At 40.7% G+C, this 23985-nt stretch overlaps 1 protein-coding gene across 1 annotated transcript in view; it reads left to right on the top strand.

Moving 5' to 3' along the window:
* zbbx (zinc finger, B-box domain containing) overlaps positions 1 to 23985 on the top strand; it is a 140295-nt gene that overhangs the window by 34543 nt on the left and 81767 nt on the right. The window contains exon 8 of the mRNA XM_073041022.1: positions 7544 to 7702. Within this exon, the coding sequence (XP_072897123.1) occupies positions 7544 to 7702 (159 nt within the window). The remainder of the gene's footprint in view (positions 1 to 7543; positions 7703 to 23985) is intronic.

The raw sequence follows: 23985 nt of genomic DNA, 5'->3' as shown, positions 1-23985 counted from the left end.
TAGGAACTAATACAAAATTTTGTAGTACTGTAGTAGCATTAGTAGTATTCCAATTGTTGTGTATTTCATTAAAAAGTAGTGCCTATAAAAAGTATTCACCCCTCTTCTCCTCCCCTGGATGTTTTCATGTTTCATTGTTTTACAACATTGAATGAGTGGATTTCATTTGGCTTTTTTGACACTGATCAGCAGAAAAAGACTCTTACGTGTCAAAGTGATCTAAATTAATTACAAATATAAAACACAAAATAATTGATTGCTTAAATATTCACCCCCTTTTAATATCACCAAATCATTGCTGGTGCAACCAATTGGTCTTAGAGGTCACATAATTAGTTAAATTGAGATCTGTTTTGGAGACCTGTGTGCAGACTGGTAGGGAATGGGGAGCAAGTTGTTCAGCATTGAAGAGAATGTATGTGGCTTTAGTAAGATTTGTGTTGGATTATGGAAGTGTAGCATATGGATCAGCAGCTAGGTCTCTTATAAGGAAACTGGATGTGATTCAGGCTCAGGTTTTGAGAGTGTGCAGTGGGGCTTTTAAAACATCACCAGTATCAGCCCTGCAGGTAGAAATGGGAGTAATGCCTTTGGAATTAAGAAGGATGCAATTGATGGCAAACTGCTGGGCTAATTTGCAGGGACACAATGATTCTTACCCTGCTAAAGGAGTGTTGCAGGAGTCCTGGGAAAATGGGAGGTTTCAGAGGGAAAACTTTAGTCGGGTAGGGAATGATATTGCTAGATCATGTGGAGTGTTTGATCTAAGGATATGTCCTTTAGTAGTTTATCCGGTTGTAGCTCCATGGAAGCTTGTATGGCCTGACGTAGACTGGCATTTGTTAGAGGTAAAAAGGAAAGGAAAATATAAAACTGATTTGGTAAGTGCATTTAACTGTCATGTGATGGAAAAGTATAGTGATTATACTCAGGTCTATACAGATGGTGCTAAGGAACCTGAAACAGGAGTGACAGGGTTTGGGGTGGCTATACCAGCAAAAGCAATTGCAATCAGCAGAAGAACATCTGATAAGTTAGCGGTGTATACAGTGGAGATGATGGCAGTGTTGGTTGCGTTGCGTTGGGTGGAGAAAGCTAGACTAGACAAAGTGCTGATATGCTCAGATTCATCTTCAGTTCTAGCAAGTTTAAGGTCTTCTCACTCAAACAGCCGGCAAGATGTACTTCATGAAATCCTTCAGTCAGTCACAAGAGTTGCAAATCAGGGAGGTCAGGTTAAATTTCTATGGGTTCCAGCTCATGTCGGGGTGAAGGGGAATGAAAGGGTGGATGAGTTGGCAAAGAGGGCATTAAAGAAAGAAAATATAGAAATGCATATTAGTATCAGTAAAGCAGAGGTTAAGTGTGTAATCTGGGAAAAAATCAACCAAATGTGGCAAGAAAGATGGGACAGGGAGGGGAAAGGGAGGCATTTATATCAAATACAAAAAAGTATTGCAGGTACTAGGGTAGGTAGTAGATACAGAAGAGAGGAAATTGTGTGGACTAGGTTAAGGCTGGGGCACTGTGCACTAAACCAAACATTGAAATTGATAGGGAAACACCAGACAGGACTGTGTGAGGAATGTCAGGAAGAGGAGTCAGTAGAACATGTAGTTCTGAATTGCAATAAGTATGGGATACAGAGACAGATGATGAGAATTAATCTAAGGGAATTGGGGGTGCAGGAATTCACATTAAAAGGGTTGCTGGGCATGGGTAAGAGAACACAGGTTAGGGTATTTTTAGCTTTCTTAAGGGGTACAGGGTTTTTTTTAATAGGATATGATGGATAAACAGGAATAGGTAACTAGGATGGCCAAAGATGGGAGGATAAAGTGTAGGTTAGGGTTATGTGTGTGTGTGCGATTGGGTGAAGGGATTTAGAATGTGAGTCTATTGCACACTCTGGAGCAGAACGTGGTGGTAACGCACCATTAAGCTGGGTGCCAACCGTCGTAAAACAAGACGGAGGGAGGGAGGGAGAGAGAGAGAGAGACACACACACACACACACACACACACACACACACACACACACACACACACACACACACACACACACACACACACACACACACACACACACACACACACCTGTGTGCAGTCAAGGTATTTCAATTGATTGTAGTAAAAATATGCCTGTTTCTGGAAGCTCTAACTGCTGGTGAGTCAGTATACTGGCCAAAACCACACTCCAAGCATCTCCACAAAAAGGTTATTGATAAGCACAAGTCAGGAGATGGATACAAGTAAATTTCCAAGTCACTGAATATCCCTTGGAGTACAGTTAAGTCAATCATCAAGAGATGGAAAGAATATGGCAGAGCTGTAAATCTGCCTAGAGTAGGCCATCCTCAAAAACTGAGTGACTGTGCAGGGAACTGTTGAGGGAGGCCACTAAGAGACCTATACCAGCTCTGGAGCTTCAGTGGCTGAGATGGGAGAAACTGTGCATGCAACTGTTGCCCAGATGCTTCAGCATTTGCAGCTTTATGGGGGAGTGGCAAAGAGAAAGCCACTGTTGGGGAAAAAAAATCACATGAAATCTCAGCTAGAGTTAGCCAGAAGGCATGTGTGAAACTGAAGTCATCTGGAAGAAGGATTTATGGTTTGATGAAACCAAAATTGAGCTTTTTAGTGAAGCATAGTGGTGGCTGAATCATGATGTGGAGATGCTTCACTGCAACAGGCCCTGGAAGGCTTGTGAAAGTAGTGGGTAAAATGAATGCAGCAAAATACAGGGGAATCCTGGAGGAAAACCTGATGCAGTCTCCAGGAGAACTGCAACCTGGGAGAAGATTTGTTTTCCAGCAAGACAATGAGCCCATGCATAAAGCCAAAGCTACACAGCAATGGCTTAAATACAAACAAGTGTATGTATTGGAGTGGTCAAATCAGAGTCCAGACCTCAATCCAATTGAGAATTTGTGGCTGGACTTGAAAAGATCTGTTCACTCATGATTCCCATGCAATCTGACAGAGATTGAGCTGTTTTATAAAGAAGAATGGGGAAAAATTGTAGTGTCCAGATGTGCAAAACTGTTAGAGACCTATCCACACAGACTCAAGGCTGTAATTGCTGCCAAAGGTGCATCTACTAAATACCTGAAGAGGGTGAATACTTAGGCAATCAATTATTTAGTGTTTTATATTTGTAATTCATTTAGATCACTTTGTAGAGATTTGTTTTCACTTTGACACAAAAGAGTCTTTTCTGTTGATCGGTATCAAAAATGCCAAGTTAAATCCACTGTGATTCAATGTTGTAAAACAATAAAACATGAAAACTTCCAAGGGGGGGAGGTGCATGTTTTTATAGACACTGTATATGTTTATATTTGTATAGATACAGTTATAATTAAAAAGAAAGCAGGATTTGAGGGCATTACAACAACTGTTAGAACACAGAATTTCTTTCTTGATCTTCATCCTCTTTATACAAAAGTTCTTGTAGAATTAAGATGGTTCCATTTCAGCTGATTAGACCAGAACACCGTGCACCATCACTTGTCTGTTTGTGATTCTGGGACAAACCACAGTTGCTGTGAACACGCATGGTTGAGGCTCACCACATAGTTCATCCTTTCACATTGTGTTAAGCATGATGGTAGGCTTAGATCAGTATATCCTTATAGTGTTTCCTACGCTCCATTTAGGGAGATGAAGTGAGTAATATGATTCATTTAATTATTATAGTTCCTTTTTAAAGCAAATGTAATACAATTAATGGTCAAAAACATCAATTTTTGAGAAGCAGTTTCTGTTGGGTCGCCATCTAAAATATTAACTGATTGGTATTCTCACAACAGATACTATCTCACTACTTTCTGTGCTTTTTTACCTTTTTCCTCATTCTTTGTGGAAAAAATGCTTTTGTTACTTTCTCTGCAGTTGGTAGCTTGCTGTCAATATTTTTGTTGTTAGTGGAAGCTCAACTAAATTCATAGCGATGCTTCTTAATGTGGCTTGGATGAACTGGTAGGGGCATCTGACAGATCATGACTCAAAGCTAACAGGAAGAGTCTGGAAGAAGGTTGTGGATTTTTATATAACTGGTGCCAATACTGCTGATTAACTGCCCTGACCTTGAAACATTCATTTCACTCATGTGGATTTCCATTGATGATAACATAAAATACCATAATTTAAAAACTGTTAAAAATTATGATACTTCTACTGTTTGATCCCATCTGTTTTTCTGTGCAATGCATGAGAGGTTTATTATAACTCAAGCGGTTTATGCCCTGCTTTACTACCTATGAAAATGTTCAACCTGATTAGCTGCCCAGCCTGCTTGATGACTTTCATATTGTTGAGTGTTGCAAGCCGAGGGACGTGCTGTATGACACCTCTCATATCCCTTCTAGAATAGCCAGATTCCTTCTTACCTGATATAGATCCAATGCAACTGGTGCCAGACTTGAATTGGAACACATGATTTTTTTTTGTTATGCATTGTCTGTAAATTGTTTATAAGGTAACACCATTGGTGATATGGCCTTGAGGCCAGCAACTGTTACCTTTTACACTTGGCCCAAAAATGATGATTTAAAAGATAGTCATCCAAGATTATTTTTTGTGGCTTCCTTTCTTGAAAATACTTCCAAAGAACTATGGCAGTTTTGGTACAGAATTTAACAGAACAGAGGTAAAGATTAAAGGATGTTCTTAAAGGTTCCTCAAAATACAATAACAACCCTCCGCCCCTGACATCTTGGAATCTCTGGCACATTAGTGGCAAAAGAGCATTGAGGAAAATATTAAAAACATTGTCCATCATCATGTATTCACCAAAATCCTGCATAGGCAGAAGTACACCTCCTCACAAACTACTTACATGGCCACCCTTTGAGCCCCTCTGGCCCCCTGTGAGGAAGAGTCTGCGGGTCCCATATTGATCTCATCAGCCAACTCAATACCCACAAAACTTGGACTGGAAGCAAGTCATCCTAGATTCCCTGGGACTGCTAAACAACAGAAGAAGACAGTTCATAAGTTGAAGGACTTTTGATATGAGGAGGATTTAAAATTTTGCTGAGTGATTTAGCAGTTTTATGCCTAAAGTCTGTCTTTCATTTGCATCGGAGAAACTAAAAGAAGGGTCTTCGGTTACTACAACTTTTGGAGAAGACAGCAGTATACACAATCTACTCCTTTCAATTTGGAAAAGAATATGTTTTCATTCTGTTTCATTTTATGCCATGCATTTGAATGCATTTATTAACAGGATGCAATATTGTGTCATTTCAAATAGAATAATGAGGACCCTTTGGCAATGACATTTAACTGTGTATTTTAACAAAATACTTTAGTTTTTCAAGTCTATTTCATTTATGCTGAAAAGATGTAGTCTATTCATTATAATGTAGAGTGAACCTAAGGTTTCCTTCTCTTGGTAATGAATCTAACCTGTCTAGAAAGTGCAGTAAGTTCTAAAAAGATGTGGTTGTTGTCCCACTGCATTAAAATTCACTTGCTACTGACTTAGTTGCTGGTTATTTTCAAACTTGATCCTCCTCAGTGTCAGTGTGGAGGTGTGCTTTGAAGGTGAATGGGCGCTTAATGATAATACTGATACTGTGATGCTGGTGCCTTCTTTTTGTGGGGAGCCATGTGGTGTGGTGAAAGCCCTAGAAACATCCTTTGTGTCTTGGCTGTGAAGGTTGATTTCTCAGGGATGGGATAGGGATTACTTCTTGCATTTGTGCTTTGTTCATAGGGAGGGAATGAGAATAGTGACCAAAAGTAACGCTACTTGTAGAAAAGAGGGAAAGAATTGGAGGCACTACTAGTCAACAGTTGAAGGTGATCAGGGCAAAATTTGGAAAAGTTTGGACGATAAGAGTGAATTGACCTTTGGAGAATAAATGGGATCAATTGAAATAACTTGTTCAAACGTAGATCAGAGTTGGAGGTTGATGGTGAATACCTATCAGAGATCTTGGGTTGTATTGTGAGTTTATTTAAAGTGGTGGTGGTATCAGCACAAGGATTTATGTAATTTTATTCTTAACTTCAGGCCTCTCAGTCTAACACTGTGTTTTTAAGGCATGTTGTCTTGGAGGACACTATCAGTCTCAGGACAGTAATTTTCCCAGCAGTGTTTGGAAAGGAAATTACATAAAGATTGGTGTCATTATGTGAATGCCTGATGTGGAAATTTACTGTTGTAACTGTAAGGTTTTGCATTGGGATTGTATTGTAAGGAAGGGTGTGCTCAAATTTTTCGATTGTAATGTTTTGACTTGAAAATGTTTGTAAATACTATTTATTACAGTTCAAATAAATTCTCAAACATGAGAAAATCTGCAAATGCTGGAAATCCAAGTGTTACGTATCCCGTAACTGGATCACTTACCAGCAAAGATAGAGAGGTCCGCTGAAGTCTGATGGTACCATTTTCAAACGTTTTTATTTATAAAGGGGCACAAAAGTAAGGTTAATACAAACATTCAGATAACATAAGTCGTCAATACTCAATCTAAAGCGCAGGTATAGTAATAATCAATAAGAAATAAACTCTATCGTTGTCTAGGGGTAATGTATATATTGTCCGCTGTATATCTGAAAGTCTCTTGCGGTCACTGCAGTTCCACCAGCTGCCATCTTTTGTGGTGTTGCGTTGGTGCACTTTGTTAAAGAGAGAGAGATAGAGATTAAATGAAACAGTTACCCGGCGGGTTTTACAACCCCTCTTTTATCTGAACTCACGGGGTCTCAGATGTCAATCAGGTTGGGATGATGCAATCTCTCTCCATCTCTCCACCCACGTTGCCCTGAGGGTATACACGTAGTACAGTTCCCAATTCACAAAGGTGTCTCCACGAGACAATGACCACAGTCGCCAGCTTTGCCTCGCCGTGAAACGAGGGACACCGCACGTATCTCTCTCTTCTCTTGGGTCATTGACCCCCCCTTCATTAGGGCTCTGGCGATTCTCACAAAGGAGGGGGCTGGGATCATAACACAAGCAACACACACAAAACACTGGAGGAACTCAGCAGACCAGGCACCATCTATAGAAAAGAGTTAACAGTTGACGCTTCAGGCCAAAATCCTTCATCAGGACTGATATGTCGACTGTTTACTCTTTTCCATAGATGCTGCCTGCCCTTCTGAGTTCCTCCAGCATTTTGTGAGTGTTAAATAAATTCTCATTTAGGTAATGGCTGAAAAAAAAGTGCTGTTGCATCAGATATCTAGTGAATTTTGTCCGTGCATGGAGAATGATGTTTTGTTCATTGTGCTGAAGGCACCTGGAATAAAGCAAGCAATCATGCATTGTGGTTATTTATCATGTACTGCTTCGATTTGTGACATGCAGATACTTTGTTGTAAGAACCATGGTGTTCTTTCAATCATTTTCTTCTATTGCAATTTTAAATGACCTTTGGAGGACTATTGGACGATTCATGATGATGGACTAAATAATAAATGTCTTAAAACCATGAAGAGATGAAAATCTAGCATAGTTATTATTAAACTAGATTTTTAAAAAATATCATCCCATCTAATGATATCTATTTTTATGTAATTGACAGACGGAGAAACCTGCATCAAGCAATTCATTGCATTTAGTCAGCCAGTTTAAAAAACAAATTGAATCTGATGATTCTCCTGTGAATATGAAACAGTTTCTAAAGGAACCAATTTCAGGCAGAACACTTTCACCTAAGATAAATACACAACAAAATGCTGAGGTGAGTTATTGTTTAAATTAAGATTTTTATGGAGAAATTGTCACAAATTTAAACTATGCATATTTGCATGCTTAGTAACAGATTCTGGTTTTATCCAAAAAAAAATTAAAACTGCTAATTGTTTTCTAATTAAATGTTGTCAACCAATGAAAATATCCATGTTTCAAAATCATTACCTTTCAAAAGCAAAACTGAATGTGTCAGTGAAACTTCTGGGAATTGGTAGGGAAGTATTTTAAGGGCAGTGCTGTGGTATATTAGCTTGTGAAATTTCTTAAATACATGTTTTTTAAAAGTGAAAGTGTTGTAGATGTGCATATACTTTAAGTTATAAACACAAGCAGATAAAGCCTAAGTTGACCCTTATAAGTTTATTATGAATGTGGATTACAAACTACAATGGGCGATAGAAAAGCTGTGTCAAAAGGGCAATGTCATGATAATCGTTGGGGATTTTAACATGAAAGTGTATTGGAAAAACCAGGCCAGTACTGGACCTCAAGAGAGAGAATTTGTAGAATGTCTAAAGGAGGGCTTTTTAGAACAGCTTGTTGTTGAGCCCACTAGAGGATTGGCTGTGCTGGATTGGGTGTTGTGCAATGATCCAGAGGTGATAAGCGAGTTTAAGGTTAAAGAACCCTTAGGGAACAGTGATCACAATATGATTCAGTTCACTTTGAAATTTGAGAAGAAGAAACTAAATTCCAGTGTGTTGGTACATCAGTGGAATAAAGGCAATTACATTGGCATGGGAGGGGAACTGGTCAAGGTTGACTAGAAAGGGACACTAGCAGGAAGGACAGCAGAACAGCAATGGTGGCAGTTTCTGCGAAAAATGAGGAAAGTGCAAGACAGATATATTCCAAATAAGAAGAATTTTTTGAATGGAAGAAAGACACTACCGTGGCTGACAAGTGAAGTCAGAGCCCAAGTAAAAGCAAAAGGGAGAGTATACAAGTAAATCAAAGCTACTGGGAAGATAGAGGATTGGGAAGCTGTTAAACATTTGTAGAAGGAAACTAAGAAGGTAACTAGGAAGGAAAAGATAAGTTATGAAAGGAAGCTGGTGACTAATATCAAAGTGATACCAAAAGCTTTTTCAAGTATATAAAGGGTAAAAGAAAGTTGAGGGTAGATATAAGACCAATAGAAAATGGTGCTAGAGATATTGTAACGAGAGATGCAGAGATGGCAGAGGAACTGAATGCGTATTTTGCATTAGTCTTCACAGTGGAAGACATCTGCAGTATACCGGACATTCAAGAGTATCTGGGAAGTGAAGTATATGCAGTGAAAATTACGACTGAGAAAGAACTCAGGAAGGTTAGTGGTCTGAGGATGGATAAATCTCCTAGACCTGATGGAATGCACCCTCGGGTTCTGAAGGAAGTAGCTGGAGAGTTTGCGGAGGCATTAACAATGATCTTTCAAGAATCGATAGATTCTGGCATTGTACCGGTTGACTGGAAAATTGCAAATGTTACTCTGCTATTTAAGAAAGGTGGGAGGCAGCAGAAAGGAAACTATAGACCTGTTAGCCTGACGTCAGTGGTTGGGAAGTTGTTGGAATCGACTGTTAGGGATGAGATTCTGGAGTGCCTGGAGGCACATGACAAGATAGGCCAAAGCCAGCATGCTTTCCTGAAAGGAAAATCCTGCTTGACTAGCCTACTGCAATTTTTTGAGGAAATCATAAGCAGGGTAGACAAAGGAGATGCAGTGGATGTGGTGTGCTTGGATTTTCAGAAGGCCTTTGACAAGGTGTCTCACATGAGGCTGCTTAGTAAGATAAGAGTCCATGGAATTACAGGGAAGTTACTAGCATGGGTGGAGCACTGGCTGATCGGCAGAAGGCAGAGAGTGGGATGCCAATGATACAAAGATAGGTGGAGGAGCGAGTAGTGTTGAGGAAACAGAGAGCTTGCAGAGAAACTCGGATCGGTTAGGGGAATGGGCAAAGAAGTGGCAAATGAAATACAATGTTGGAAAGTGTATGATCATGTGCTTTGGTGGAAGAAATAAATGGGCAGACTATTATGTAGATGGCGAGAGAATTCAAAATGCAGAGATGCGAAGGGACTTGGGAGTCCTTGTGCAGGATACCCTAAAGGTTAACCTGCAGGTTGAGTTGGTGGTGAAAAAGGCAAATGCAATGTTGGCATTCATTTCTAGAGGTATAGAATATAAGAGCAGGGATGTGATGTTGAGGGTCTATAAGGCACTCATGAGATCACACTTGGAATATTGTGTGCAGTTTTGGGTTCCTTATTTTAGAAAGGATATACTGACATTGGAGAGGGTTCAGAGACGATTCACGAGAATAATTCCAGGAATGAATGCATTACGTCTGAGGAATGTCTGGCAGCTCTTGGGCTGTATCCTTGGAGTTCAGGAGAATGAGGGAGGATTTCATAGAAACATTCCGAATGTTAAAAGGCCTGAACAGATTAGATATGGCAAAGTTATTTCCCATGGTCGGGGAGTCTAGGACAAGTGGGCATGACTTCAGGATCAAGAGATGTCCATTTAGAACAGAGATGCAGAGAAATTACTTTAGTCAGAGGGTGGTAAATCTGTGGTATTTGTTGCCACGAGCGGCTGTGGAGGTCAAGTCATTGGGTGCATTTAAGGGAGAGTTAGATAGATTCTTGATTAACCAGGGCATCAAAGGGCATGGGGAGAAGGCAGTGGAGTGGGGATAACTGGAAGAATTGGATTAGCCCATGATTGAATGGCGGAGCAGACTCAATGGGTCGAATGGCTTACTTCTGCTCCTATATCTTATGGCCCTATTATCCAACCATTTATTTGATTATTTTCATTTGGCATATTGTAATGTGTATAAGCATAGTTGAAGTTTTCTAAAAAGATAATTTTAATTATGGAGTCAGAAAATTATACAGGATGGAAAAAACTGCTTTTTGCTCAACATGTCCATGTCAATCATCAAGTACCATTTATACTAGTATGATTCACCAGCACTTGTATCTGCAGCCTCCAATGCCTTTGACAATTCAAGTGCTTACCTCAGGACTTCTTAAATATTGTGAGTGTCTTTGCCTCCACCACTTTTCAATCTGTTTATTCCAGATTCCAAATATCTTTTGGAGCAAAATAAAATTCCTGGATATTTTCTAAGCCTCTTGTCTTTATTTTAAATCTATGCCCTCTGCTCTGGTGAAAAGTTTCTCACCATCTACCCCTATCTATGCCTCTTGTAGTTTCGTATGTCTCAATCAGTCTCTGTCTTAAACCCAGCTGATGCAATTGTCTCTCATAATTGAAATGTTCTATCTCAGGGAACAACTTTATGGATGTTCATGTTTATTGAAAAAAAACTGATATGCAAGAATTAACTTATTCTTTTTTCTATTTTAAGTGGTGAATTTAGTGGCAGCAGTGTGTTGGAAAATAAAAGTTTTCATTGAAAAATCCTGGTTCAGCGTTTGATTTGAGACCTATTAAGCATAACTACCCTGGCTTTGTAGCTGGCCTTTGGTGTAGTTGCATCAGCACCGAACTTGAGGTAGATAGTCCTGGGTTCAAATCCATCCGGCTCCTTGCATGCTTTTCCCCTGTGCTGGGCTGAGTGTCGAGCTGAGCCTACTGGGCCTGAACACCTCCCTCTGCAACTGGATACTAGACTCCCTGACTGGGAGACCTCAGTCAGTCCGGATCGGGAACAGCATCTCCAACATTATCACACTGAGCACGAGGACCCCCCAGGGCTGTGTGCTCAGTCCACTGCTGTTCACTCTGCTGACCCATGACTGCTGCAACACACAGCTCGAACCATATCATCAAGTTTGCCAATGACACGACTGTGGTGTGTCTTATCAGCAAGAATGACGAGTCAGCTTACAGAGAGGAGGTGCAGTGGCTAACGGACTGATGCAGAGTCAACAACCTGTCTCTGAATGTGAACAAAACGAAAGAGATGGTTGTTGACTTTAGGAGGGCACAGAGCGACCGCTCCCTGCTGAACATTGACGGCTCCTCGGTAGAGATCGTTAAGAGCACCTAATTTCTTGGTGTTCACCTGGCAGAGAATCTCACCTGGTCACTCAACACCAGCTCCATAGCAAAGAAAGCCCAGCAGCGTCTCTACTTTCTGCGAAGGCTGAGGAAAGTCCATCTCCCACCACCCCCATCCTCATCACATTCTACAGGGGTTGTATTGAGAGCATCCTGAGCAGCTATATCACTGCCTGGTTCGGAAATTGCACCATCTCGGATCGCAAGGGCCTGTTTCTGTGCTGTAGACTTTATGATTCTTTTTGACCTTTTTGTTTCAACTTTTTTGTCCCACTCCCAACAAGATTTCCCAGAATATTATTACTTCTGCATTTTGGTGGCATTCACTTGACGTAAAATGAAAAGCAAAAGCACTAGAGATGTTAGAAATTTTAAAGCCAAAGATACTGAAAATGCTTAGCAGTTTAGATGATATCTATGGGGAGAGCAACAGGGTTAACATTTAAGCTCAATGATCTTTATCAGAGTTAGGAAAAACTCCCTAAGTTACAAAGAAGTGGAGAAAACAAAAGGAGTCTTTGTGATTCGGTGAAGACCAATGGACTGCATGTCATAAGTGGTGGTGGAAGTAGCTGAGTGAGGGAGGTTAAAGCTTGTTAACTGTAGCTGTCTGGAAGTAAATAGAATGAAATGAATCAAGACTGAGAAGATAGGAAAAGAAAGGCAATGCTGGAAATGTGAGATATAAATCACTGTAATGTTGGAAATGTAAACTAACTGGGAATGTTGGAATTACCCAGCAGTCAAGGAAGGAAAAACAGATTTAACGTGACAGTCTAAAGACATTTCTTTAGAACTGGACTAATAAAGACTAGAAAGGCTCATGATCTTTAATTGTGGATTTTGCTGCTGTGTCCTAGGAGCTGTTACATTGTGAGCTGGAAGATGCTTAGGTTGAGCTTCTTTGAAATAGTTGGATGACCAAGACAGGAATCTTGGTGAATGTGGGTGCGATGGAAAATTGAAGCTTGATCGGATCGTATAGTTCCAGTGTTTCTTTTCTGTCTTGGCAATCATGTACATAAGAAATAGGAAATAGGAGCAGGAGTAGGCCATCTGGCCCATCGAGCCTGCTCCGCCATTCACTAAGATCATGGCTGATCTGGCCATGGACTCATCTTCACCTACCTGCCTTTTCCCCATTACCGTTAATTCCCCTTCTGTGCAAAAATCTATTCAACCTTGTCTTAAATATATTTACTGAGGTAGCCTCCACTGCTTCATTAGGCAGAGAATTCCACAGATACACCACTCTCTGGGAAAAGCAGTTCATCCTCATCTCCATCCTAAATTTACTCCCCCGAATCTTGAAGCTGTTATAGTCTCACCTACCAGTGGAAACCATTTTCCTGCCTCTATCTTATCTACCCCTTTCATAATTTTATATGTTTCTATAAGATCTCTCATTCTTCTGAATTCCAGCAAGTACAGTCCCAGGCGACTCAATCTCTTCACCAAAGCCAGTATATCCTTCCTCAAGTAAGGAGACCAGAACTGCACACAATGCTTCAGGTGCAGCCTCCCCAGTACCCTGCACAGTTGCAGCATAACCTTCCTGCTCTTAAATTCTGTCCCTCTAGCAATTAAGACCAACATTACATTTGCCTTCTTGATAGCCTGCTGCACCTGTAAACCAACCTTTTGTGATTCATACACAAGCATATCCAAGTCCCTCTGCACAGCAGCATGCTGCATTTTTTTTACCATTTAAATATTAATCTTCTCTTTCATTTTTCCTTCCAAAGTGGATGACATTGCATGTACCAACATCATACTCCATCTGCAAGACTCTTGCCTACTCACTTAACCTATCCATATCTCTCTGCAGACTCTCTGTATCTTCTGAACAATTTGCTTTTCCACTCTATTTAGTATCATCAGCAAACTAAGATACATACGCTCGGTCCCTTCAGTTTTCATCTCCTCCTGACTCATCCTCTGTGATTAAACCAGCCAACAATGCTGCCTCTTAATTAATTTAGCTGCTCTTGATTTGCACCTCATCAAAGGCGTACAGAACCCGTTATTTTCTTTAAACCCCATCTTGTTAAATATTAAATTAGATTTTTAAGAATGTTTCTTATGTCCTGATGAAATGCTGTCAACCTGAAATGTTGTCCTTGGTTCTCTTTCTGAAAAACTAGCTGACCTGCTAAATATTTCCGTATTTCTTGTTTCTGGTTTTGTATAAAATAAAAAAAATGGTGCAGGCAGGTACTCTTGCAACATTTAAGAATCTTCTAGATGAACATAAGAATTGTTATTGCATGGTACACTCTGGTACTAATCCCATAGGTACACATGGTGGGTTGAGGGACCTCCTTCTCTACCTAAGTTACAGCCCTTTCTGTATTAAAGCAGGTGGCACATACAATAAGCCTAACACTGTAACATATGTTAAAGTATTTCACAAGACCATTATCAGCCAAAGTTCAGTTTGACCCATAAGAATGTTTGGACAAGTGACTAAAAGCTCCTTGACCAAGCAAGTAGGTAGGCTTTAAGTTTTAGAGGGAGAGAAAGGAGGAAGAAAGTGAGAAGTAGTTAAGGAATTTCATTGCATCGATTCTAGCTACTGACAAGTTATAGTGTAATTCAGCACTACACATCAGTAAATGAGATTAAATTACTGACTGTATGAGCTATATATCAATAAAGTCTCAGGAATTTTATTCCAACAGCATTTTCCTGTTTCCTACTCTTCTCTCCTTTCCGCAAGTACACTTCAAGCTACAGGGGTTTAAGGAAGAATATTCTACAACGTCATTCATAATTTCTGACTCCTCCAATTATTCTCACTTCTTCCTTCAGCCACACTTTAAAACTATTCCATTCTTGCATTCTCGTGTATTTCTATTCAGTTTGCATTGGCATCAGTAGCCCAGTAGGAGGAGGTAAAGGCTTAGGGAATGCATTTTCAATATTAGTTTTCCAAATGGTTGCACAGTTTCATCAATATATTTACTACAACATGCACACAATTGGTAAGAATTTGTTTAATTGAGGTCAAAAGCAGTACAGGAGGTTCTTAGCCCACCTAAGTGTACGCTGTCCATCAAGCACCTATTTAAACCAATCCCATGATCTCAGCAACTTTCCCCAGAATATATCACTTACTTTTGCACATGGGGCATTTATAATAACCAACCTTGCATTCCTTTGGGATGTAGGAGGAAACAGGAGCACCTAGAAAAAATCCTGTGCAGTCACAGGGAGAGTGTGCAAACTGTACACTTACATGCCACCAGAGGTCAGGATTGAACTACAGTAGGGTTGTTAGAGCTGTGACATAATAGCTTCAGCAGCTGCAACATTGTGTTAGGTTTTGGAATAATCTTGGAAAATTTAACATAGAAGGATACATTTTTACCTTTCCATCCATCACCTTCTAATGCTTTGCTACTAATGCTGTAACACCTATGAATGGGAAAATCAGACCATCAACTTCTTGCACGACCTTTATACGGGTATGCCTGATATTTTATTATAGGACAATGTCAGCTCCTCTTTTAATTTTAAAAATTATATTAAATATGTCTCTGGTAGATCCAGTTGGCCTGCTTTTGGGTTTTCTCAACTATGGGTATTTGAACTATTCTCAGCATTTTAGGACAAATTATTTAAGCTGGGTGTTTTTGTAAGGTTATTTAGAATCAAGTATATTGTATGAAGCTTGCATTTTCACAGAAGGAGGGAACTTTAAGCTTTATTACAAGCTGTAGGAGCTCCTCAGGCAGACTCTGGAAATGCTACAGAACTGTTTGCAGCTGTGAAGCTAATGAAGTCCTTAATTTTTTATGGCACATTCCTTCCAGGCAGTAGCAGGAGACACCAGTCCAATAGCTTTACACAGATGTTTAAAAATTAAGTTGCAGATACCATATTTGCCAGCAGCAATATCTTCATGTCTTTCATATGGAAAGGACCCAGCAGTTTAAGCAAGGAGAGAACTTCTGCTGTAATGTGACTCTGGTTGCTCCATTTGAGGACTGGTTTGATTTAGTTAACTGACAGAGGCTCCAGACCAGTGTTTCCCAATCTGTTTTAGCCCAATGCATCCGCCCCCAAGCATATTCATACTTCCCAAACCCCTTTAGGCACAACATACTTCTCAGTGCCCTCATAGTGTAAAACCATGACTACCATATGCTAACATAAGAAAAATGATTCTGCTTTAAATTTTTATTAGTCTTTAAATGTAGCTTACACAGTACTGTGCGCTGTACAGCAGCTTCGATATCAATGTGATCCTTGAGCTTGCTGGTTTTTAGCAAGAGTTGAGATATCTGGTTCAAGTTGTGACAGCAAAAGCCTTGTCCCCAGGTGTACCAATGTTCAAGCTGTTTCTGTTTTTTGTGGGTATGTGGGTCACTGCACTGAAGCCTCTTTCAACAAGGTATAAGGATGGAAATGCAATGAAGAGCAGTTTGGCTCGTCTTCAAAGACCAGAAAACTTTGTACGACAGTGTAGCCACATACCACAAAAGCTGAGGAGTGAAAGCATTTTTGCTTTTTCTACATTCTGAATTCAGTAATTTCTTCTTGCACTCTCTTCCTGTTCTTCCACCTTGCAAAGTAACGGTTTAATTATCCAGTCCAGATTTTCCAGATCGTTCAAATCTATGAATTGATTCTGAAAATCCTTCTTCAGTATCTGCAACTGTAAGCAGTACTCTTGAAAATCACTTTCTGTGAAAGAGATTGCCATACTTTCCAAGCAGGGAAACTGTGAGAATATTCTTAACCCATTGTTTTGCTTATATGTTTCCAATTTACCGATAAAAGTAGATTGCACTTCTCACCCTGCAGTTTCATATTTTGAATGTCAATTTTTGTCAGCTAGGAATGCCATATTTCCATATAGAAGTTCAATATTGTTTCCCAAGCTCTTGTTGACTTTGAGCAAAAATTCAACCCCCAGTGTCAAAAATATCAAAGAAACATTTTAAGCAGCAGCATTTTGACAGGCAACGCATTTCAGTGTGAAGAAGCAAGCTTTCAAACTCTTCAGCGTTATCTTGGCATAGCTGGTGAAATATTCTGCTATATAATGGATGAGTGTTAATTTTGTTGATAGCAGATACTGTATTACAAGAGTCATCCTTGAAAAAAGTCGCTGGCTGAGGATTTTGGCCGTGAAATATTGATGATGACATACACAATGGATTGCAAACAAATGTGGAATTTCTTTTTTCACGAATACCACTAAACTAGCATGGTGACCTGTGGTGTTCTATCAGTTGCACAAGAAATCTTGTTCCTAATTGGAATACTTTTATCCTCAATATACATTTTGAATTAATCATAGATTGACTCTATTGATATCTGTTTTTAACTTTTTACAAAAGAGAATCTCTTCATAAACTTTTCCACTTTTGATAAGCCATACATATGCCTCATTGTTTTGCACAGTTGACTCATCCAGTTGTATTCCAAATTCTGATTTTTGTAGCTCTGTGCATAGATGATACTAAATGTCTTTGCTCATTTCATCAATACGACAAGCTACAGAGTTATTACTCAGAGGAATTGATTTTAAGATACTGGTACCATTTTGAGAACAGTGGTGAGCATTTCTGGTACAGCAGACATTATTAATCTTTCACCAATTGAATGAGATTTTCCACACTTTGCTATCATTTAAAGCAAAAATTTAAAGCAGGAAAGGTGGGCGTGCTTTAAAAAAAGCACGCGCAGCGGGTACTCGGGACTGTGTGATCGAGAAACCGTTGCAGCAGGAAGAGGAGGAGCGAAGGGCTCATGAGAGCGCTGAAGGCTGGGAAGCAGCTGAGGTGAGTGTGCTTTAAAAAGGCACGCGCAGTGGGTACTCGGGACAGACAGTGTGATCAAGAAACCGTTGTAGCAGGAAGAGGAGGAGTGAAAGGCTTGTGAGATAATTGACAGGGACATATAAAAGGACGGGTAACTGAAGAGGAGTGGCCAGTGTTGTGAGTGGCTCAGGGTAAGAGTGGAGCTTTGAGGCTTTGGCTCGAGAGGCTTCAGTGAGCAGAGGCTGAGGACAAGCTTGCTCCAAGTGAGGTAAGGCCGAGTAAGTCCTTTAATTAATTTAATTAACTTAGGAGTAGGTAATGGAGGCAGCAGTTAGGGCAGTCGAGTGCTCCATATGCAGTACGTGGGAAGTCAGGGACAGCACAATTGTCCCTGATGACTACACCTATAAAAGGTGCATCCAGCTGCAGCTCCTGACAAACCGAGTTAGGGAACTGGAGCTCGAGCTAGATGATCTTTGGATCATTCATGAGAGAGAGGCAGAAATAGACAGGAGTTTCAGAGAGACAGTCACCCCCTAAAAGTCAGGAGGCAGGTAACTGGATGACTGTCAGGAGAGGGAAGGGGAATAGACAGGAAGAGCAGAGCACCCCGTGGCCATTCCCATCAACAGTAAGTATACCGTTTTGGATACTGTTGGTGGGGATGACCTACCAGGGACAAATTATAGTGGTCACGTCTCTGGCACCGAGACTGGACCCTCAGCTCAGAAAGGAAGAAGGGAAAAGAGGAGAGCAGTAGTGATAGGGGATTTGATAGTTAGGGGGACAGATAAGAGGATCTGTAGGAGAGATCGAGAATCTCGGAAGGTCTGTTGCCTCCCTGGTGCCAGGGTCCACGATATCTCGGATCGAGTTCTTGGTATTCTCAGGATGGAGGGTGAGCAGCCAGATGTCGTGGGCCATGTAGGGACCCATGATGTGGATAAGAAGAAGGAGGAGGTCCTCCAAAGAGAGTTTAGGGAGTTAGGTGCAAAATTGAAGGACAGGACCTCCAGGGTTGCAATCTCAGGATTGCTCCCCGTTCCACATGCTAGTGAGGCTAGAAACAAGGAGATAATGCAGCTAAATACATGACTAAGGAGATGGTGCAGGAGGGCGGGCTTCATGTTTCTGGACAATTGGGCTTTGTTCCAGGGAAGGTGGGACCTGTTCTGACGGAACGGTTTGCACCTGAACTGGAAGGGGACTAACATCTTTGTGGGTAGGTTAGCTAGTGCTGATCTGGGGGGTTTAAACTAGATTTGCAGGAGGAGAGTAACCAGAGTGTTAGAGCAGATGGTGAGGTGGTTCAGGATAAAGGTCATGTGAGGACTGCATGTGTGGACAGAAATCAAAGGTTTATATGTGATAGAAATGTTCTCAGGTGCCAAACTGAAGAGACTGGGGAAGAGGTGTCTGGCTGTCAAATAGAGAAAGATAGGAGTCAGCGTGTGAGGGAGGATAGGCAGGTGATAGAGAAGGGACACGCTCAGACCTAAGGTTTGAGATGTATCTATTTTAACGCAAGGAGTGTTGTGAACAAAGTGGACAAGCTTACAGCGTGGATCAGTACTTGGAGATATGATATGGTGGCCATTACAGAGACTTGGATGGTTCAGGGACAGGAATGGTTATTTCAAGTGCTGGGTTTTAGATGTTTCAGAAAGGACAGGGAGGGAGGCAAAAGAGGTGGGGGCGTGGCACTGTTGATCAGAGATAGAGTCACGGCTTTAGAAACTGTAGACGTCATGGAGGGATTGTCTACGGAGTCTCTGTGGTTGGAGATTAGGAACAGGAAGGGGTCAATAACTTCACTGGGTGTTTTTTTATAGACTGCCCTATAGTAACAGGGATATCGAGGAACAGATAGGGACTCAGATCCTGGAAAAGTGTAATAATAACAGAGTTGTCGTGATGGGAGATTTCAATTTCCCAAATATAGATTGGCATCTCCCTAGAGCAAGGGGTCTAGATGGGGTGGAGTTCATTAGGTGTGTTCAGGATGGTTTCTTGACACAATATGTAGATAAGCCTACAAAAGGAGAGGCTATACTTGATTTGCTGTTGGGAAATGAACCTGGTCAGGTGTCAGATCTCTCAGTGGGAGAGCATTTTGAAGACAGTGATCATAATTCTATCTCCTTTACCATAGCATTGAAGAGAGATGGGAACAGACAAGTTAGAAAAGTGCTTAATTGGAGTAAGGGGAATTAAGGGGCTATCAGGCAGGAAATTGGAAGCTTAAATTGGAAACAGATGTTCTCAAGGAAAAGAACAGAAGAAATGTGGCAAATGTTCACGGAATATTTGTGTGAAGTTCTGTTTATGTATGTTCCAATGAGATAGGGAAGTTATGGTAGGGTGCAGAAACTGTGGTGTACAAAGGCTGTAATAAATCTGGTCAAGAAGAAAAGAAAAGCTTACAAAAGGTTCAGAGAGCTAGGAGATTATAAGGCTTAAGGAAAGCAGGATTAAGGAAAACCCCAAGCCATTCTACAAGTATGTGAAGAACAAGAGGATAAGATGTGAAAGAATAGGACCTATCAAATGTGACAGTGGGAAAGTGTGTATGGAACCGAAGGAAATAGCAGAGGTACTTAATGAATACTTTACTTCAGTATTTACTATAGAAAAGGATCTTGGTTATTATAGTGATGACTTTCAGCAGACTGAAAAGCTTGAGCATGTAGATATTAAGAAAGAGGATGTGCTGGAGCCTTTGGAAAGCATCAAGTTGGATAAGTCGCTGGGCCTGGATGAGATGTACCTCAGGCTACTGTGGGAGGTGAGGGAGGAGATTGCTGAGCTTCTGGCAATGATCTTTGCATCATCAGTAGGGATGGAAGAGGTTCCAGAGGATTAGAGGGTTGTGAATGTTGTTCTTTTATTCAAGAAAGAAAGTAGAGATAAACTAGGAAATTATAGACCAGTGAGTCTTACTTCTGTGATTGGTAAGTTGATGGAGAAGATCCTGAGAGACAGGATTTATGAACATTTGGAGAAGTATAATATGATTAGGAATAGTCAGCACGGGTTTGTCAAAGGCAGGTCGTGCCTTACGAGCCTGATTGAATTTTTTGAGTATGTGACTAAACATATTGATGAAGGAAGAACAGTAGATGTAGTATACATGGATTTCAGCAAAGCATTTGATAAGGTACTCCATACAAGGCTTATTGAGAAAGTAAAGAGGCATTGGATCCAAGGGGACATTGCTTTGTGGATCGAGAACTGGTTTGCCCACAGAAGGCAAAGAGTGGTTGTAGACGGGTCATATTCTGCATGGAGGTCGGTCACCAGTGGAGTGCCTCGGGGATCTGTTCTGGGACCCCTACTACTCTTTGTGATTTTTATAAATGACCTGGATGAGGAAGTGGAGGGATGGGTTAGTAAATTTGTTAATGACACTAAGGTTGGAGGTGTTGTGGATAGTGTGGAGGGCTGTCAGAGGTTATAGCGGGACATTGATAGGGTGCAAAACTGGACTGAGAAATGGCAGACGGAGTTCAACCCAGATAAGTGTGAAGTGGTTCATTTTGGTAGGTCAAATATGATGGCAGAATATAGTATTAATGGTAAGACTCTTGGCAGTGTGGAGGATCAGAGGGATCTTGGGGTCCGAGTCCAATAGGACACTCAAAGCAGCTGCGCAGGTTGACTCAGTGGTTAAGGCGGTGTTTGGTGTATTGGTCTTCATCAATCGTGGAATTGAATTTAGGAGCTGAGAGGTAATGTTACCCCACTTGGAGTACTGTGCTCAGTTCTGGTTGTGTCACTACAGGAAGGATGTGGAAACCATAGAAAGGGTGCAGAGGAGATTTACAAGGATGTTGCCTGGATTGGGAAGCACATCTTATGAGAATAGGTTGAGTGAACGCGGCCTTTTCTTCTTGGAGCGACGGAGGACGAAAGGTGACCTGATAGAGGTGTATAAGATGTTGAAAGGCGTTGATCATGTGGATAGTCATAGGCTTTTTTCCAGAACTGAAATGGTTGCCACAAGAGGACATAGGTTTAAGGTGCTCTGGAGTAGATACAGAGGAGATGTCAGGGGTAAGTTTTTTTACTCAGAGTGGTGAGTGCATGGAATGGGCTGCCGGCAAAGGCGGTGGAGGCGGATATGATAGGGTCTTTTAAGAGACTTTTGGATAGGTACATGGAACTTAAAAAATAGAGGGCTATGGGTAAACCAAGTAATTTCTAGGGTAGGGACATGTTCGGCACAACCTTTTGGGCCGAAGGGCCTGTGTTGTGCTGTAGGTTTTCTATGTTTCTATTTTGGAAATGTTATAAGAAGTAGTGAGACCACTACCAAGGTTAGTTTTAGCTTTCTTGGCAAATGACTTGAGTGTGCAACACTTTTCAAATGCTTCTTTCATCTTCTGGAACTGAGTAATACCATAAGTAGACTTTTCAGGGTGTCTTTTATGGAAATGTTGCTGCAATTTTGACGGTTCCTTGGCTTTTTAGAGAGTATGGTATTACACGCAAGACATATGGGGCATTGCTGATCTTACGGGAACTGAACTAAACTATACTCCAAGTTTGTAAGATTGTTTTGACACACTTTCTGTAGTTTCTGTTTCTGATTAGAATTCAAGTCTTCACCACTTTCAGATTCACAGAGACTACAATGTACATATTTATCCATCATTAATAGGGCTAAATTAAAATAAAAAATGAACACAAACTGGGAATGCCTATCGGATGTTGACGATGGCAGCGAGTTGACACGGATGGAACGATTGTAGCGGCATGCAAAGGAATGGCAAGGTGAAGATGAAGACGATCACAGCAAACATTATGTTGACAAGGATTCAGATTGGAATCTGAATGTTAGTCAGGATAGAGCTGGTGTTTGACAAGCTACCTTTATACTGTTCCAGTTAGTGTGATTGACTAATCATGTAAGGTCTCATAATCCCCAAAGATGGTTCTTGACTGCAGATATGAAGTCGAGGTCGCTTTGAACACCTCAAGAGGGATCCTTGGGGTCAGCAGGTTCACTGATTACCTGTATTTCATCGTTTGATTCTGGCCAGCATGTTTTCCATAGATCTGTAAAGAAAGTTAAGAGGGTGTACTTGACTTACCAACTGTTAAATTGCATGAACTTGTTCCGTGCTGTGAGTCAAGGGGAACTTTTAGGCACTCTGGTTGTTAATTTATGCATCCCCAATAATGTCTGTTTGGTTGGTAATGTTGTATGAGATTGCTGAATTTCAGATGCATTGTGACGAGTGCTTGCAGAGCTATAGTTCTTCCTGTTTTCCAGTGCCTCATCATTTTCTTGGAAGTTCCACTGTACTAACGATGGATCAGGCCATGTGCCTCAAGTTAGGGTGTCCTCCCAAGAATGTGGAATGCCCCCCCGACAACTTCCCATTCCCTAATACCCCCTTAGGACATGTAACACCCCTGTTGGGAGTCCATTAATTGTGTGGCTTATTCCAGAATAGTGTTTCTGAATAAAGTTCTGTGATAAAGAAGCTTTTGAATAACTTTGAACATCATTGATGTCTGGGGCATAATTCTTCAGTAGTCCTTTGTGGATTTTTTTTGTAGATTTGGTTTAGAGCTAATTTAGAACACACTGTTACAGCCATAGATTGACAGATGTTGCAGCATTACCATGGTGCATGTTGCTGTTGAGCAGAGTGCAGACATGCTGAAATGTTGCCTCCTGAGTAGTTGAACCAGCAGCTGAAATGCTATGGTGTAGACATGCTGGAGGAGTAAAATGATTGCATGTACTTCTTTCTTCATACTTCGGTGTATGAAGAAAGAACAATCAACAGAAAAGTCCCCCGAAGCACAAAGTCACCAAAAAGGATTTATTTGGAGGGAAATTTGTGCATGTAAGACTGTGAAAAGATAGTTGATTTTGATTGTGAACTACTTGCAGTAAAGAATACTTTTTTTTTTACTTACCTAATTTGAAATAATTGTACTTAATAGAATAGACCCAGAATGCATCCAGCTATATAAAATTAGGCATCCTTGAGATACTGTGTATCTTCATCAGGAGAAGAAGTGGTATCTTGTATCTTGTGGCTTAGCATATTTCTCACTCTACCAAGCTGATGAATAACCCGAGATATGAAGTTTACAGGGGTGCAACACAGAGTTAGTTACCAGTAATGAACTGAGCTTGGCATTCTCACAATCAATGAATCAGATCAAAGCTCTGTAGTTCTACTCTTTCAGCTTAAATGATCATAATTAAGTAGGACATAACAAGAGACTGAATACATTGTTACACAGTAGCAAGGATGGGAGTGTGTGAATGCTGAGCCAAAGCTGAAGCATTCACAACAATGTCCTGTCAAAAGTTTTAAATGAATATTTCATTTTTTCTGTTGAAGCTTTGCTTGCTAACTAAACTGTAAGCAACACCTACTCACCTTTAACTTGCTTACTGATGTCCAGTTTGGTGTCATCTCCTGCCCTCATCACTGTCATTGTTCAAACATGGAT

The sequence above is a fragment of the Hemitrygon akajei genome, chromosome 3 (assembly GCF_048418815.1).
Source record: "Hemitrygon akajei chromosome 3, sHemAka1.3, whole genome shotgun sequence".
NCBI lineage: Eukaryota > Metazoa > Chordata > Chondrichthyes > Myliobatiformes > Dasyatidae > Hemitrygon > Hemitrygon akajei.
Note: the sequence above shows the minus strand (reverse complement) of the source record. Positions and strands in the feature narration are given on the sequence as shown.